The sequence below is a fragment of the Centrocercus urophasianus genome, unplaced genomic scaffold (assembly GCF_019232065.1).
Source record: "Centrocercus urophasianus isolate 14NV4802_14NV808 unplaced genomic scaffold, USGS_Curo_1.0 seq_12, whole genome shotgun sequence".
NCBI classification, from domain to species: domain Eukaryota; kingdom Metazoa; phylum Chordata; class Aves; order Galliformes; family Phasianidae; genus Centrocercus; species Centrocercus urophasianus.
Window position 1 is genome coordinate 4,149,340 of NW_024884364.1, and position 14,677 is coordinate 4,164,016.

The 14,677-nt window shown below is 44.8% G+C and overlaps 2 protein-coding genes across 2 annotated transcripts in view; one reads left to right on the top strand and one right to left on the bottom strand.

Moving 5' to 3' along the window:
- HGD (homogentisate 1,2-dioxygenase) overlaps positions 1-4,849 on the top strand; it is an 18,877-nt gene extending 14,028 nt beyond the window's left edge. The window contains exons 12-14 of the mRNA XM_042810886.1: positions 947-1,073; positions 3,742-3,923; positions 4,502-4,849. Coding sequence (XP_042666820.1) covers positions 947-1,073; positions 3,742-3,923; positions 4,502-4,633 — 441 coding nt within the window. The 3' untranslated portion in view covers positions 4,634-4,849. The remainder of the gene's footprint in view (positions 1-946; positions 1,074-3,741; positions 3,924-4,501) is intronic.
- Positions 4,850-8,129: 3,280 nt separating this feature from the next.
- On the bottom strand, positions 8,130-10,406 carry NDUFB4 (NADH:ubiquinone oxidoreductase subunit B4). Its single transcript, XM_042810888.1, has 3 exons — positions 10,182-10,406; positions 9,779-9,925; positions 8,130-8,288 (listed from the first exon to the last, which is right to left on the bottom strand). The coding sequence occupies exons 1-3, from the start codon at positions 10,380-10,382 to the stop codon at positions 8,229-8,231; spliced, it is 408 nt and encodes a 135-aa protein (XP_042666822.1). The 5' UTR covers positions 10,383-10,406; the 3' UTR covers positions 8,130-8,228.
- Between the last annotated feature and the right edge of the window lie 4,271 nt (positions 10,407-14,677).

Here is a 14,677-nt window from a genome sequence, read left to right on the forward strand (position 1 = left end):
TCAAAAAAAAAAAAAAAAAAAAAAAAAAAAAGCCTCCATGGTGGTGCAATGACAGAACTGGAGGTTGATCAGCTTCCTAAACAACTTAGCATAGAAAGCCTGTGCTCTGGAAGAGGGCTGAATACTGAAGCCAGTGTTGCACCATGCAACTCAGAGAAAAGACGTGTGCTTAAAATTCTTGATTTTATTGCAATTGTACTCCTTCCCATGGCTCATCCTTTTATTGCAATTGTACTCCTTCCCATGGCTCATCTGAGCCCCTGAAACACATTCCAAGAGCTGGCAGCTCTCATTGCAGTAATTTCTAGATCTTATGGAAAATAACTAAAGCAAAAATCAATGTGAGCAGCTCTTCTAAAAAAGGAAACCAGCCCAGTGGGAGAGGTGCCCACAGCCATACCATCTCCTGGCTGCTTCTGCAAGTGGGTGTGCAAGGAGACGGAAGCACCGCTAGTGAGACAACCAGCAGAAAGCATTGTTTAATTTCTGGAAAAACCTGCCAGGAGAAAGATAGGTTTGGGATCAAAGCCCAGAAAATCGCTCTACTGGAGTGGAAACTTCAAAAATCCTTGAAGCAAGTGACAATTTCTCTGCACTCTGTTCTCCCTGTTAGTCAGCCACTGGTGCTATGAGGTGAATACCCCTGGTAGGATGTTGTGCTCAAAAACTGCCAAGAAAGAGGAGGTAGGAGCTCCTGGAGTCACAGTGCTGCATCCCAAATCCTAAGGATACCATGCTTGCACACACTCAGCTTTCTCCTCTACACAAAGAGGAATTGTGACCCATTAGGGTGAGAAGGGAAGGAAAGCAAATTATTTTGAGATCCTCAAATTGAGGAAATTAGGGAAAGGCCAAGGTCTGTTATGCATATTCATATCCACATTTATCGATGGGGTGACCTGAGTCATGCTCTGTTTGATGCTTTTTGCTTTGTTGTTTTTTTCAGGATCCATCTATCTTCACTGTCTTGACAGCCAAGTCGACCCGTCCTGGAGTGGCAATCGCTGACTTTGTCATATTCCCCCCACGATGGGGGGTTGCCAACAACACCTTCCGGCCGCCTTACTACCACAGTACGTCTGGTTTTTGTGGGTTTTGTTTGAGTGCAGAGGCACAGAAAAAACAAGCCTCCATTTATCTGAAAGCACACACAGTGAAAAAGTCTCATTTGTTGCCCTTGGCACAGTTACACACAGCTTCTTGAAGTCAGTGAGTTCTCCTTGAAAAATGAACAAAACCAGAGAGGTTATTATTTGCAGAATCTCGGGAAAGCTCAGAGGTGAGGGCTGGTTGTGCTGGCATAGGTGGTTGTGCCTGTACCCAAGGGACTCCCGCTGAGATGGGGTGCACACTTAAATTGCACTGCATGAACAGGTCAGATACTATCCTGCCATCCAACCATGAATTATAGAACAACTCAGTAAGGTACGAAAGAATGGGAGAATGGAAAATATGACAACACACATGGAGTAAAGCACTGTGAGAGCTCCCATGAACTAGCAGGGTGAGCTCAGAGATGCAGTGAAGGGTTGGGTTGGCTCTCCTGAGCCCCTCTTCACTCCTGCACAGTGGTGGAGGTACCACTGGCATTTACAAAAGCCAGAGGGAGGAACTGGGCTCCTTCTCAGACTGAGAACTGGCTGTATTTGGGGGATTTTGTCACCACCCCTAGGGGTAGTTTCTTTCTGGTAGACCCTGCCACATGTTGCATTGAATGGATGCTAGAAACCTGGCTCCCTACCAGACTCCACGCAGACAGCTACCACAGGTATCTGTTTGACAACAATGCCTTGGCCATAGGTTTAGCACTGAATCCATGGCGACCACGATGCATCTACTCTAGCCCAGACATAGAAGACTAAAGCTTGAATGGGTACAGTTGGAATCACAACAGCTAGCTCTCAGGATGCTGTGCTTACTAGTTCCCTCAGAAATTTGTGCTGTGATGAGAACTTTACATCACTGCAGAGGCATAGCAGGACAAGAAACTGGGAGGTAAGAGAAACACTAATTCAGTAAATGTTCTCTTCCAAACATTTTTCAAGAGATCTTGTAGAGAGTTCAAGAGTTCTTTTCCCAGAAATGCCTTTTGGCCTCTTCTTCTCATGTGCATTAAAAAGTCTGTTCAAAGAAGCGTTCAGAGAATTTTGGTGCACTCAGAGTTACGGTTTGCTTGGTGCCTTAACTTTGCCCCAAGCAGGAATATAGCCATGGTATTCCAAAAATTTCCCACCTTAGCAGACATCCCTAGACACCACAACTATTTCAATACAAAGATGGCTCGTAAGAAAAATTTCTCACCATCACTTTCTACATGCCTGGAGGTTGTGAATTACTCCTACAGTCTTTGGGCCAGAGGTAGAAATATATCTGATACCTCTTTTATACCAGGTGTATATATTGCATCCGTGTCTGAGAGAGTGTTTGTATGATTCTTATCTTGGTAGGACAGAATATCTAATAGCCACTGAGGTTTTTTGACTTCGCAACACTGTCTTTGGAGAGGATATTTTACAGTGCTATTTTACAGACAGGGAGCAGAAGCACACCAAAGTTGTTGGAAGTGACATAGGAAACCTGCAATTGAACAAGAAATTGCTCAACACATAAGTCCCTGCCTGGCTTCCTACTCACCAGCCCATTCTCCCCAAGTGATACGACAAGTTATGTAGAGGGCACATTGGTAATGAAGCTCTCACAGCCTGTACTGCTCCCTGATTGCTCCAAGCACAGCACTTAAGTGAGTTCAATGAAAAGCCTGTACAATCAACTCTTACAGGAGATGCTGGCAACATGGGATGAAAATAAATGATTGTTTGCATACATTTTTAGGCCAACTGTGCTCTGAGCTAAATTAGTTTTGTTGTTAAATACTTCAGGCCTCAGGTTGTACTTACCAAAGACAGAACAAGTGGTTAAAAAAGGCTATATATAGCAGGGCTGCAGAAGCATGTCCTGGTTTTGCAGCAAACTGACCACTCAGCAGAAAGCTGCCATATTGTTTAGTCACATCAGATCTACTAAAGCTGGAAGACTGCAATGACAGTTGTTAACACACTTTCTTCAGAGGGAGTATAACTGGTAAGTACTGCATTATTGGATCTGGCTATCTGTTGCTAAGTTAGGGTACATCACTCCATTAGTTTCAGAGGGTCTGCCTAAGGTATTCTTCCTTAGGGAAGGACAGAATTTGTCTCCTTGTCTTCGTGCACACAGTGGCTCTTGAGAACTAAGTAGATCCTGTGTGCATCAAAAGCATAAGGTACTGAAGTCCCTGGCTGGACTAGAGTGGCAGAAGGACACAGAACACAATAATTTTGTGCTTCCAGCCTAGGCTGTCTCACCAGGTGGTTGTGCCTCAGAAACACAAGGATGATTACACTGAACTACCTTTCCAGTGCTTTCAGATCTCTAATATCTCCAATATTGGTCTGTTGATACCAAGTTACCCAGACACAGTCTGTGTGCAGCTTCAGTGCTTATGCAGATCAGTGTAGCAGGAGAAACACAGGTCTACCCACATCAATGCACCTTCATATTAGGGAGTTTTCTGTTTCTGACTCCAGATAACTGAAAGTGTGATAGAACCTTTACCACTTTGCAAGCACTGCCTGTAGGATCCCTGATGTCTTCTCCTGTGCAGCCATGTTTATTAACCTCCACTCCCCATACTGCCTGCTCTGTGGGTTTCAAGCTCTTGGCTGCTTTTGTGTTACAAACTCTTCTCTATGCTGTCCTTAGGGAATTGCATGAGTGAGTTCATGGGGCTCATCAAAGGCCATTATGAAGCAAAGGAGGAGGGCTTCCAGCCTGGAGGGGCCACCTTGCACAGCATGATGACTGCACACGGGCCAGACGCTGACTGTTTTGAGAAGGCGAGCAAAGCCAAGTTGGAGCCTGAGAGAGTTGCAGAAGGGACTATGGTAAGGAGCCTGTAAGGTTTTGTATGCAGCACAACATATTGCTGCTGAGACACTCACAAAGCCTAGCTTCCTACAAGCAAGGTGGAAAAGTTCTTGGACCAAATTGCTGTAGCATTCACACTTCTGGCAGATTGGATATGAGATGTGGCAGCTTTGACCACATAAGTTGTTACCTGAGCTGGAAGCTGGGAATTTTCATGCTGATTAACTTAATTTTTGTCTTAGGCTATGGACAAAGAAGTCAAACCCATAACTGTCTTCCTTTCTTACTCACTAAAATAAAATTAAATCATCACCAATAGGCTCAGAGCTAGAGCTTATTGAGCAACCTGGCTTTCAGGATATGCAGAGTCCAAAGTCACTCCTGGGACCTGGCTAACACCAGCACTGTAGCACCAGCTCTGAAGAGATGTGCCTATCTCTGCTGGGAGTTGTTTTCTCCCCCTGGGCTGACCAGGTCGGATGAAGAATTTGGCAGAGCTGGACATGTGTACAGTTCCTGTTTGTGCTAGAGTCGAGTCCCTTTGCCTGGATTCAGACTCTCCCTTCTCCTAACCTACCTTTCCTATTCCCACCAGGCCTTCATGTTTGAATCTTCCCTCAGTATGGCTGTTACTGAGTGGGGCCTCAAGACCTCCAACCGCCTAGATAAAAACTACTACAAGTGCTGGGAACCTCTGAAAAGCCACTTCAACCCTAACTGCAAGTAAAGAGATGGATTTGTCTCTTGCAGTGTGTGAACAAAAACAAGGAAACCCAGCAGACCTATACGTGGCAGCACAGCCAGCTCAGACAACGAGAGTGCAGAATGGCACTTCCAGCAGCCACCAAGTTAATAAAATGACCATGCCTATGTAATTCGGGAAATGAAATGAAAACCACTATTTTTAGCCTTCAAGTACCCAATTAAAGCTATCCTGGTGCCACTCTGGAGCTGAATTACTTGAGTGCCTCTCATCATATGCAGTTGGTATGAATGCTGTACTTGCTGTAAATGCAAGGTGACAGCCACCATTCCAAGGGCTCCTGACTATATGGTGTGATGTGCCTTTCACAGGGAAAAGCTGAAGATCAGTGAAGCATTTCATGCCACCTGCAAGGGAAGACTTTTCCAAACAGAGCTGAAAACTCTATCAGATGTAAGCCTCCTACCAGAACAGGGCATTTCAGCCTGCTGGGCTGTGGATGGTTGCCAAGAAGAGCCCTTATGGTCAGAAAAGCATTCTGCAGATTAGAAAAGGTCAGAGAATCCAAAGCGCCTCACTGTTAATTAAGGAAAAGCTTCCTTTTCAATCTTATTTTAGTTGTCCATCAACACTGACTTCTTTGTCAACAATTGATGTCTCTTTTACAAAGAGCCTCAAAAAGCACAGGAACACTCAAGCCTCACCCCTCGGTGGTAACTTTGAGCCACTCTCCTGTTCCACAGGGTGTGGGCACAAAAGGAAACCCCAAACAATTATTCTGGGAATGAGATGCATAACTACCTTCAGGCCTCTGCTTTAGCACATGCACTTTTTGTTGTGATATCAAAACAACATTTTGAAATGTCAAATTTAGTCCGATAGGTAGTGCTAAATTTTGCTGCCAAGCACTTTGCCTCTCAGATCCTGAACTAATTTGCTGAAAATCATGCTCATTTCATTTTCTCAGGGAACTGATTTATCCTACTGCGCCCATGGAAACTGAAAAGATTGGGTACGTGTTTCAGTCTAGGATGTGAAACTGTTACTAAGTTTGGTACCAGGAGGATCTGTGCTTCCTACTTCCCCAAAGGATCAATCTTCCATTTCCCAAAAGAGAAGGAAACACAGAGCTGGAACACCTCACTTCAGTCAGTTATGTACAACATCAGACTTGGATCTACACCAGATCCTTCAGGGAAAAAAAAAACATCAGCTAGGAGCAAAGCACTACGTTATATAATCTTCAGGGAGATGTTTACTTTAAAATAGCCAACTCAGAAGATGATGATCAGGAGGCTCCATTTGTCAGAAAAATTGACTTAATCAGACTGATCCAGGAATAAATGAGGTCTAAATGTTTCACAGCCTGAGAGGAAAAGCTTGTTTTCTGTTTGGGACATAAATTATGATCCAATTACCTGCAGGCTTGGGTTTCTCTTGCTACAGAATTACCACTGAAGCAGAAATGAGTGGTTACACATCAGTCAAGGGTAAAATTCCATCAGGCACACTTACCCTTCTGTCTTCTCTCTTCACTTCTGAAGGGAACACCCCTCTTCTTCCTGTGTTCACCCAGCACCACAGCCTCAAACAACCAACCTCACCCCCAGCAACAAATGCTTGATCCTCACAAAAAAAAAACCCGAAAACCACCAGCCTGGGGAGATCTGGAAGTAGCACAAGAGAAAAGCAGGGCAGCCTTCCTCAAATCACCATACTCAAACCCATGGAGACATAGCAGACACTCCTGAAGGTGCAGCAAGCCAGCCAAAGGCTGGCCTAGAAGACCAGAGATGCTGCTCCCATCCACAACCCATCCTGAACAATTTGTTCAACTGGCCTAAAACAATGCAGCTGCAAGGCAAAATTTACACATGTGGCAACTGAAGTTCCAATTAACTGAGGAAATGAGTCCTGGGAAATCAAATTAGCTTATGGCAGCAGGAAGATAGTTAATTTAGCATGCTCAGACAAGTAGTTATTTCTTTCCCTACATATCACATCCTCCATGCATTGATGCCTCTTCTCTTGCAGTGACCCACAGCTCTATTTTGTAGCATCATTTGCAGTAACCTTTTAGAAGCACTTCTGCAAAGAAAATAATTGAGGTGTGCTTTAGCTAAGGCAGTAGAAGAGCAAGTTGCAGACAGGTGCTTGCTGGGAGCACATATGGGATTGCAAAAGCAGGCCAAAGTCCAGAGTAGCTGCTGCACGCTACTAGTGCCAAGCCTCCAGCCGGCCTGAACGTTTCAAGACCCAGGCAAGAAAGTGATGAGTTAGAACAGGAAACACTTCTTTAAAAACTTTTTTGTTTGCTTATTTTAAATATCAGCAAACACACATCTACTGTGACAGTACTGGAACAGTTTGCCCACAGAGGACACCTGCTTCAGAGATGTTAGCCTTTTGGACAGTTCTGACCCTGCTCGAGCCAGGAGGACAAGATGACCTCCAGCAGTCCCTTCCAAAACCAGCTGTTCTGATTCTGTGAAGAGGCTCATCAGTTTGCTCAGATGAAGGGAGACTCCAAATGGCCTGCACCAACATCCTAATCATGCAAGACAGAACGCCTACCAGAACTGACCTGCTTTGCAGTCAGTAACGTAGGCTGCACTCACAGCAGGAGGATTTGTAACTCATGTTTAAGGCTGCATTTTTGACGCTGACCTCAACATTCAGGAAAAAAGCTCCTTTACACTGTCTGAAGAATGAGGGTTGTTTGGACTGTGATGGCACCTAGAGGCCATCTGAGAATTCAAGTCTGAGTTAAGATCTTTTCCTCACACTCACATTTCACTACTTCGTGGTGACTATTCTGTAGCCACCCTACATCACTGACCCTGGCAGAGAATAAGCAGAGGAGATACTTCTGCAGACACAAGGTTCAGTTACGAGTTATGCTTTTTACATGTTTATTATAAATATCATAGCTTGTTTCCAGGGGAGAAATTGAATTCTCTTATACTGCAAAGGAACCACTGCCAAAAAGAAGCACCTCATCTTTTTAGCTCTTGATCCTCTGCATACAGGAATCACAAAATTTGTGGAAATGCTTAGTCACATAAAAACTGACAATGTGCAGTTCACTATTTCCAAAACCAGTACAGTAATTGTATTTGAAATATAGGGTGTAGGATTATGTTTTTTTCAGGGAAGGAAAAATCAACTTATGGAGAACAGGCAGGCAGACTCCTAAATAGTTAACTAGAATATAGAAAAGGAGTTTGTCTATTACCTGATTTGGGCAAATTACATTGTCAAAACAACAACAGAAGAAGTACCTAGTAAATGAGCAATTGATTTTTAGGAAACTGTATAGGGATTGCTTCATATTTTAACCTGTTATTAATTTTAACCTTCAGCCTGAACTGCTCTGCCAGCAGCAATTTCCACATTTTAAAATCTTTATAACGAAAGAGTTAACTGGTAAGCTCAGGACATGCTCTCTGTATCTATTTGCAATAGATATAAAGATTCTGCACAGTTGCACTTTCCGTAATTATTAAAGATGGAAGACGACTGAGGAGTAATTAAGATTTATTCTTCTGAAGGAGAAACATCAGCATACAGTACATCTTATTTACTTCTGTCTCAAGAGCAGCACTGTGATTCCAGCAACTTAAAAAACACTGAATGGTCGCTCGTATTTACCTTCTCGGATAAGCTTCTCTTTATAATCCTGTGGAAGAGAGAACATTCATCATTACTCTAATGGACAGGAAGTTTCAATCAGCCAGGGATAAGAGCAAAACAACTCTAGTATTTCAGCAATGAGTATAGGAATATATTACCATACCTAGTTTAAAGACCTAAGTATGGTGAAACTCCTTAGTAACTTGCCTAGATGTTCACTAAATGTGCTCACTTTCAGCCCATTTGTATCTCACACTGCAGTCATCCACCATTTCAGAGACACGTTACCGCACACAGAAACTGCCCTGACTCTTTCTGCCTGGATAAATACAGAATTGCTGAAGACTGAGAAATCCCTCTTTAGCTTCCCAGACACACAACAATCACTACTCAGAAAAAAACATAACAACTACTGTGCTTTATAAACCACTGGAAATATCCCTAAACACCAGTAAAGGAATCAGAAAACACTGTTCTGGAGATAGTATCAAACACTTCAGATTCAGTATTCTCAGTCATGCATGTCAGGGATGTAACTCATTCAGGTTTATTTTCAAGTGCTCACATGCTGATCCACGCTTTGTGGCGAAGCCCAAGCATGGTTTAGCATATGAAGCAAATCCAGAGTGACAATGAACTGTGGAAATATTGAAGTTCCAACAATATTTGCGTCAACATGCTTGGTAAGTTTGTTAGCACTTGTTGCTTTAGATTTATACTAGAAAATATTATTCCAAATAATACTGATCTTTGTGTTTCCTGGTTTGTTACTTGATCTAAATTTGCTATTTTTCTGAAAGAAGAGGGAAATAAAACCAGCCACTGACTGGCAGTCACCTAGCATACTCCAAAGTACAGTAAAAACTTCTTTACAAGGTAGTTAGGCACTGGAATAGGCTCCCCAGGGAGGTGCTTGAGTCACCATCCTTGAATGTGTTCAAAAACCATTTGGATGTGGTACTCAGGGACATGATTTAATGGTGGGTTGTCACAGTTAAGGTAGTATGGTTAGGTTGTGGTTCACTTGGTGATCTTTAAGGTCTTTTCCAATCTGAGCAATTCTATAATTCTAATGAATATAGTCGATTACTTTCAGAAAAATCTGCTGCTGCTTAGATTCTGACATCCTCATTCCAGGATTTACAACAGAAGCAAGTTACAAAAGCTTCCAAAAGCCCAAAAACCCAGATGAGATCAGACACTGTCATCAGCTTATAATTAATTTAGAGTCAGTGGAACCATGGAAACCTTTATTATGGTTTCCACATACAAGCAAAATGTCGTACCAGAGAAACTGTGACTGGCTGTATCTGCGGATGCAACACAGGCCTCAGCACAGTGCAACTCAGCTGTTTGCAACTTTGCAACTCAGCTATGAGACTTTCAGATAGAAGGTTTGGCACTAACTAGCCTTCTGTCCCTTAATACTTCACTAGTATTAAGCACCCTTAGATGCAGGCAGAATTAAGTCTTTAGGCAGATCTGTGTTTTACAGCCTGGTGTTCCCTGATGCTCAACGCAACCAGCAGAACTCACCCTCTCAGTTTTAAAGACAGCTATCCAGAAGAGGATAGGGCCTATTGCAAATACAGCTCCTAGGAAGGACGTCTTGGGTGTCGGGCGGAAAGTGGGGTAGATGTTGTGCGTCCTGGCATAGTCCCAGCGGAGCAAGGCAGGATCTTCCTGAGACAGCAAGAAAACTGTGAGCCCCAAACCACGGCCCAGAAGTACTGCAAGAGTGCCCCAGGCCGCAACACGCTATATGGACCCAGCAGAGCAGGCCAGGAGAGGCACACACCAAGGTCACAGGCAGAGGGCGGCACGGCCCCGCCTGCAAGGGCCCGGGACGGGCTCAGGCTCTGCCGCGGGCCTCCCCCGTCTCCCCGACCAGCCCGGCGCCCCCAGACCGCGCCCGAGCCCGCGCCCCTGCCCCACTCACGATGACGGCCGGCGGCTTCGGGTTGTTCAGCTGCAGCAGGTACTGCCGCTTGAGCCGGGCGCGGATGGCCAAGCGCTCGGCCTCGGCACGGCGCTTCTCCGGCGACGTGTCATAAGTGGCAGGGTCGAGCTCAGCCGGCAACGAAACGAAGCGGTTAGGCCGGTACTCCTCAACCGCCGTACGAGTCGGCTTCGACGCCATCTTGCACAGCCCGCCCCGGGCGGGTAGCGCGCAAGCGCGACATGGCGGCGGGCGGGGCCGCGGGGCGCCGAGGGCAGCGCGCGCCCTGGTGCCCTTAGGTCCCTCATGGCTGCGCAGCGGTGAGGGCGCCGTATGAAGCCGGAGCGTCCGATCCTTCCCTCCTGGGGAAGCTCCGGAGGGCTCAGAGTGCTGGTTGTGAAGATAGGGTCTCCCAGCGAAAGGAAGTCGATCCCTTGCTGGAAGCAAGCAGGGTGATGGCTGTCTGTGTATGGTAATGATCTCATTTACCCTGGGCTGTCTGCATGCTCGTGTGCTGTTAGATAAGGGATTGCAGCTTGCCCCGAAGAGCACACAAAGTAGTATCACCGGCTTTATTTAAGATGCAGTGCTTTGGTACAATAATAGAGCAAAAGCTTTACTTGCAACTTACGATTTCTCTATTTTTACCTAAGTGCTTGGAAAATAGGTGAGCTTTTGGTCTGGGCAGCCTATTGGCAGCTGGAACTCGATGCCTTACTTCCAGCAGGAAGAAATGTGAGCTGGATATTCCCTCAGTTTGTGTACCTTGCACATACCAGCGCAGCAGGAGGCACTTCTCCCTCTCTCCAGTACAATCCTGCAGTCATCTCAGAAACACAATGTTCTTCTGGCTTGTCCACCCTGGTTTTCTTCACAAAGACACTGCTACAAATGCCAGTCAGCTGCTTTACTTGCAGTCAGCTCCAAAGGACCTTCCTTGTTCCCCCAATGCATTTTTCCTGGGGCTTTCAGTGCAGCTAGTGGGGAATGGACAGCTTTGGACAGTGATTTCCACTGTATGAGGAAGCTTACTCCATGTACTTCCCCATGTTGTTACATAGCAGGCCATCAGATTTAATGAGCTGTGTGATTTTCTCCACCTTCATTATTGTCTCTCTCCACAACTGGTACATATGGAAAGCTACTTCAGTTAGAAGCACAGCATGAATGCTAGCAACACTGCCATGTGGCATTCCTGTGGTACTTTCATCTCCAAGGGCTCCCAAGCAATTAGAGGCTTGTGTTTTTCCTGTCCATGCATGGCCTGCTTCTTTCACTGTAATTTAAAAGCTGTTCCTCACTGCTCTGTGTTATTTTTGAGTGACACATGCAGCCTTGAAACAGAGGGAACTCTGGCAGCTGTGGAGTGCAGGTGACAGCTAGGAAAGACAATTGGCATACTGGAAGTGAAAACTGCTCTGTAGGCAAAACTGTGCGTTTTTTACCTCTTTTCTGGAACACAGGAGTGAAACAGAAGACTCCTGTTCCTGCAGATCTCCCAAAGGACTCCAGAACAACCACATGCTTTTCCCCCAGTCTCTTGGCTTCTGAGATCTATCTGTAATGGTGTGGGACAGTTCCTGCAGGCAGAAGCAAGCATGGTCTTGTGGTGAAGTCACTTGGCAAAGGCAGTGGGGCCCGTTCCCAGCCTTGTTGCAGACCCTGTGTGATCTTATCAGCACAGATCCAAGCTGTGCCTTCTCCCTCTCTCCAGAGCTCCCAGCTGCGAGCGTGCATGCTTGGCATGCAAACAGTGCCGAGATTAAGTCTACTGGGAGAAAAACAGAGGGTGCAAAGCTACATTTCCGTTATCAGTGTAATCTATTGTATTCGAAAATCAAACAACCAGATACTATGCTAAAAAAACATCTGCATTTCATCTTCAGTACTAACTCATCCTCTTTCTCAAAGGATCTAATTCCCTAGAGTCTTTTCTGAGCAACGTCACTTGTTTTATGGGATAAGAAAATAACTAAGTTGCTTCCAGAGATGTATATTACAGAATCACAGAATTGTTGGGGTTAGAAGAAACCTCTAGAGATCGAGTCTGACCTCCTGCTAAAGCAGGTTTCCTACAGCAGGTTGCACTGGAAGGCATCCAGGCAGGTCTTGAATATTTCCAGAGAAGGAGATTCCACCAGCTTTCTGGGCGACCTTTCCAATGCTACGTCACTCTGTCAGTGAAGTTCTTCCTTGCTTTAGCATGGAACTTACAATTTATTCTTAAAAAGCACTAGGATGTTACTTACATTTCAAACGAAACCAATGACTTAAGACAGCTCTTTCTATCTAAAGTGCTCTTCACCTCTCCCAAAAACCAATGTGCCACCCAAGTGCTGGTGTAAGCAATTCAGCCAACGCTGCTGGTATGGGATTACAGCATCCCATGGTCTTTGTGTCCTGCAACCATGTGGAATCCAACTACCAGCACTTGGCAACAAAATGGCACAATTAATTCAAACATGGCAAAATTGCCCCAAATTTGTCCCACAGACAGCCAGATATTAAGTGGATCCAGGGCAGTGTTAATTATAGAATTCCAAACTGATTTGGGCTGAAAGGGCCTTTAAAGCCTCCCCAGCCCCAACCCCTCCATGGTCAGAGGCACATCCCATAAACCAGGTGCTCATAGCCCTGGGTCTCTCTTGGCTGTCTGGGAAGCAGTGCCAGGGCCTCACCATCCTCTGAGTAATGAATTTCCTCCGAACACCTAACCTAAATTTCCCCTCTTCTGGATGAAAACCATTCCCCCTTGTCCTATCACTGTGTACCCATGTCAAAAGTCACTCTCCCTGCTGTTTATCAGCTCCCTTGAAGTACTGGAAGGCCAGAATGAGGTTTCTGCAGAGCTGTCCTTTCTCCAGGCTCAGCACCCCCAACCTGCTCAGCCTTTAAACTTAAGCCTGTGCACTGCACTTTGTTGCTCTCACTCCTCCAGAGATGATCTTTGCATTTTCTCTGTTTAATACGTCTCTAACTTCAGCAAAAGCTCCAGATACCAAGAAAAAGGGTTTAAAAATTGCATAAAACAATGCAAGGAAAAAAAAACCAAACCTACCACAATTAAAGTCCTTGACAGAAATCATTGATTGTGGTTTTTTTTTCCTGCTGATAGAACTGCTGCACATAGTGAGAAATGCTGTGGTGGCAGACTGGACTCCTGTGCAGGCTTCCTGCATCATCCTCTCATTCTTGGACGCTTTATGGCAGAGTCAAAACACAGTGCAAAACAACTTTGAAACAAAATATTTTGCAAGAATGAACAAACTGTACTTACTTTTCCCAATCAGATCAGGAAGCTCATTTGACTCTCCTCTTCATTGTACAGAAGCTATTGTTGACCAAAGTCAATGTAAAAATAGACACCGGTGAGCATGGGGCTGCTCTCATGAGGGCAACACAGGCTGGAAGGAGAATATGCTGATCACAAAACCACATCCTTGTGGGCTCAAACTTCAAGACTTAAAAAGTAAGACCCCAAGTGTTTGTTTTTTGTTTTGTTTTTTTTTTAATCAGGACTGCTGGTTATTGAATGTTTGAGGTTGACAATATGGAATCAAGTTGACAGTTCTTACATGAAAGTGCCTTTGAAATGTACATCATCTGTTTTCTTTGTGAGCAGCAATAGAAATGGAGAAAAGCGGTCAGAAAATTAATCTTTATCCAGAACTCTGTGGTGGGCTGAACCTGACTGGCTGTAAGATACTCATTCTACTGACTTCTCTCTCCTTCTCCTCCACAGAACAGGGAGAGAAAATAAGACAGAAATGCTCACAGGTTGAAATAGACACGATTTAATAAAAACGGCAAAAGCTTTGCACAGAAGCAAAACAAAAAGAGGAATCACTTACTACCTCTCATCATCAGGCAGATGTCCAATCACATCCTGGGAAGCAAGGCCTCAGTGTACATAGCAGTTGCTTGAGAGAACTGCAATCACAGGTGTCACCTTTCCTCCCCATGTCCCTCAGCTTTTACTGATGAGCATGATATCATATCCCTTGCATGGAACCTTTGGTTAGTTGGAGTCAGCTGTCTTGGCTGTCCTTTCCCAACTTCTTGCCCAGCTCCAGCCTACTGGCCTTTGGAGGGAGTGGAAAGATGTTAAAGAGAAAGCTTCAATCCGTGCAAGTACTACTTAGCAGTAGCCAAAACACAGATGTGCTGTCAGCATTGTTTTAGCCACAAACGCAAAACACAGTATATGGTAGGAACTTTCTTGCATCTTTAGTTCTGCACATAGCTTTCCCAATCAGAGATCTGAAATTGGGCACACTTCTGTGGCAGACTCTGGCTCAAGTTTAGTTTTAAAGTAACACAAGATAATCTTCATTTTAGACCTGTGTGAGTCTGGTGGTGACTTATCAGCTATGTTCCAAAATAGACTAGTTTTGTTCAACTGATATCACAAAAGTTGCCATTTTTCAGTGACCAAGCTAAGTGGCTCTGTTTCAAATGAATGAAAGGAAAATTAAGCCAAGGTGCAGTTATGTCTG

Coding starts and splice junctions, on each gene's coding strand:
- NDUFB4 (XM_042810888.1), bottom strand. CDS start 10,382: ATGGCGTCGAAGCCGACTCGTACGGCGGTTGAGGAGTACCGGCCTAAC. Junction 9,926..10,181: donor CGAAGCCGCCGGCCGTCATC/GTGAGTGGGGCA, acceptor TTGCTGTCTCAG/GAAGATCCTGCCTTGCTCCG. Junction 8,289..9,778: donor CTGTCTTTAAAACTGAGAGG/GTGAGTTCTGCT, acceptor TCTCTTCCACAG/GATTATAAAGAGAAGCTTAT.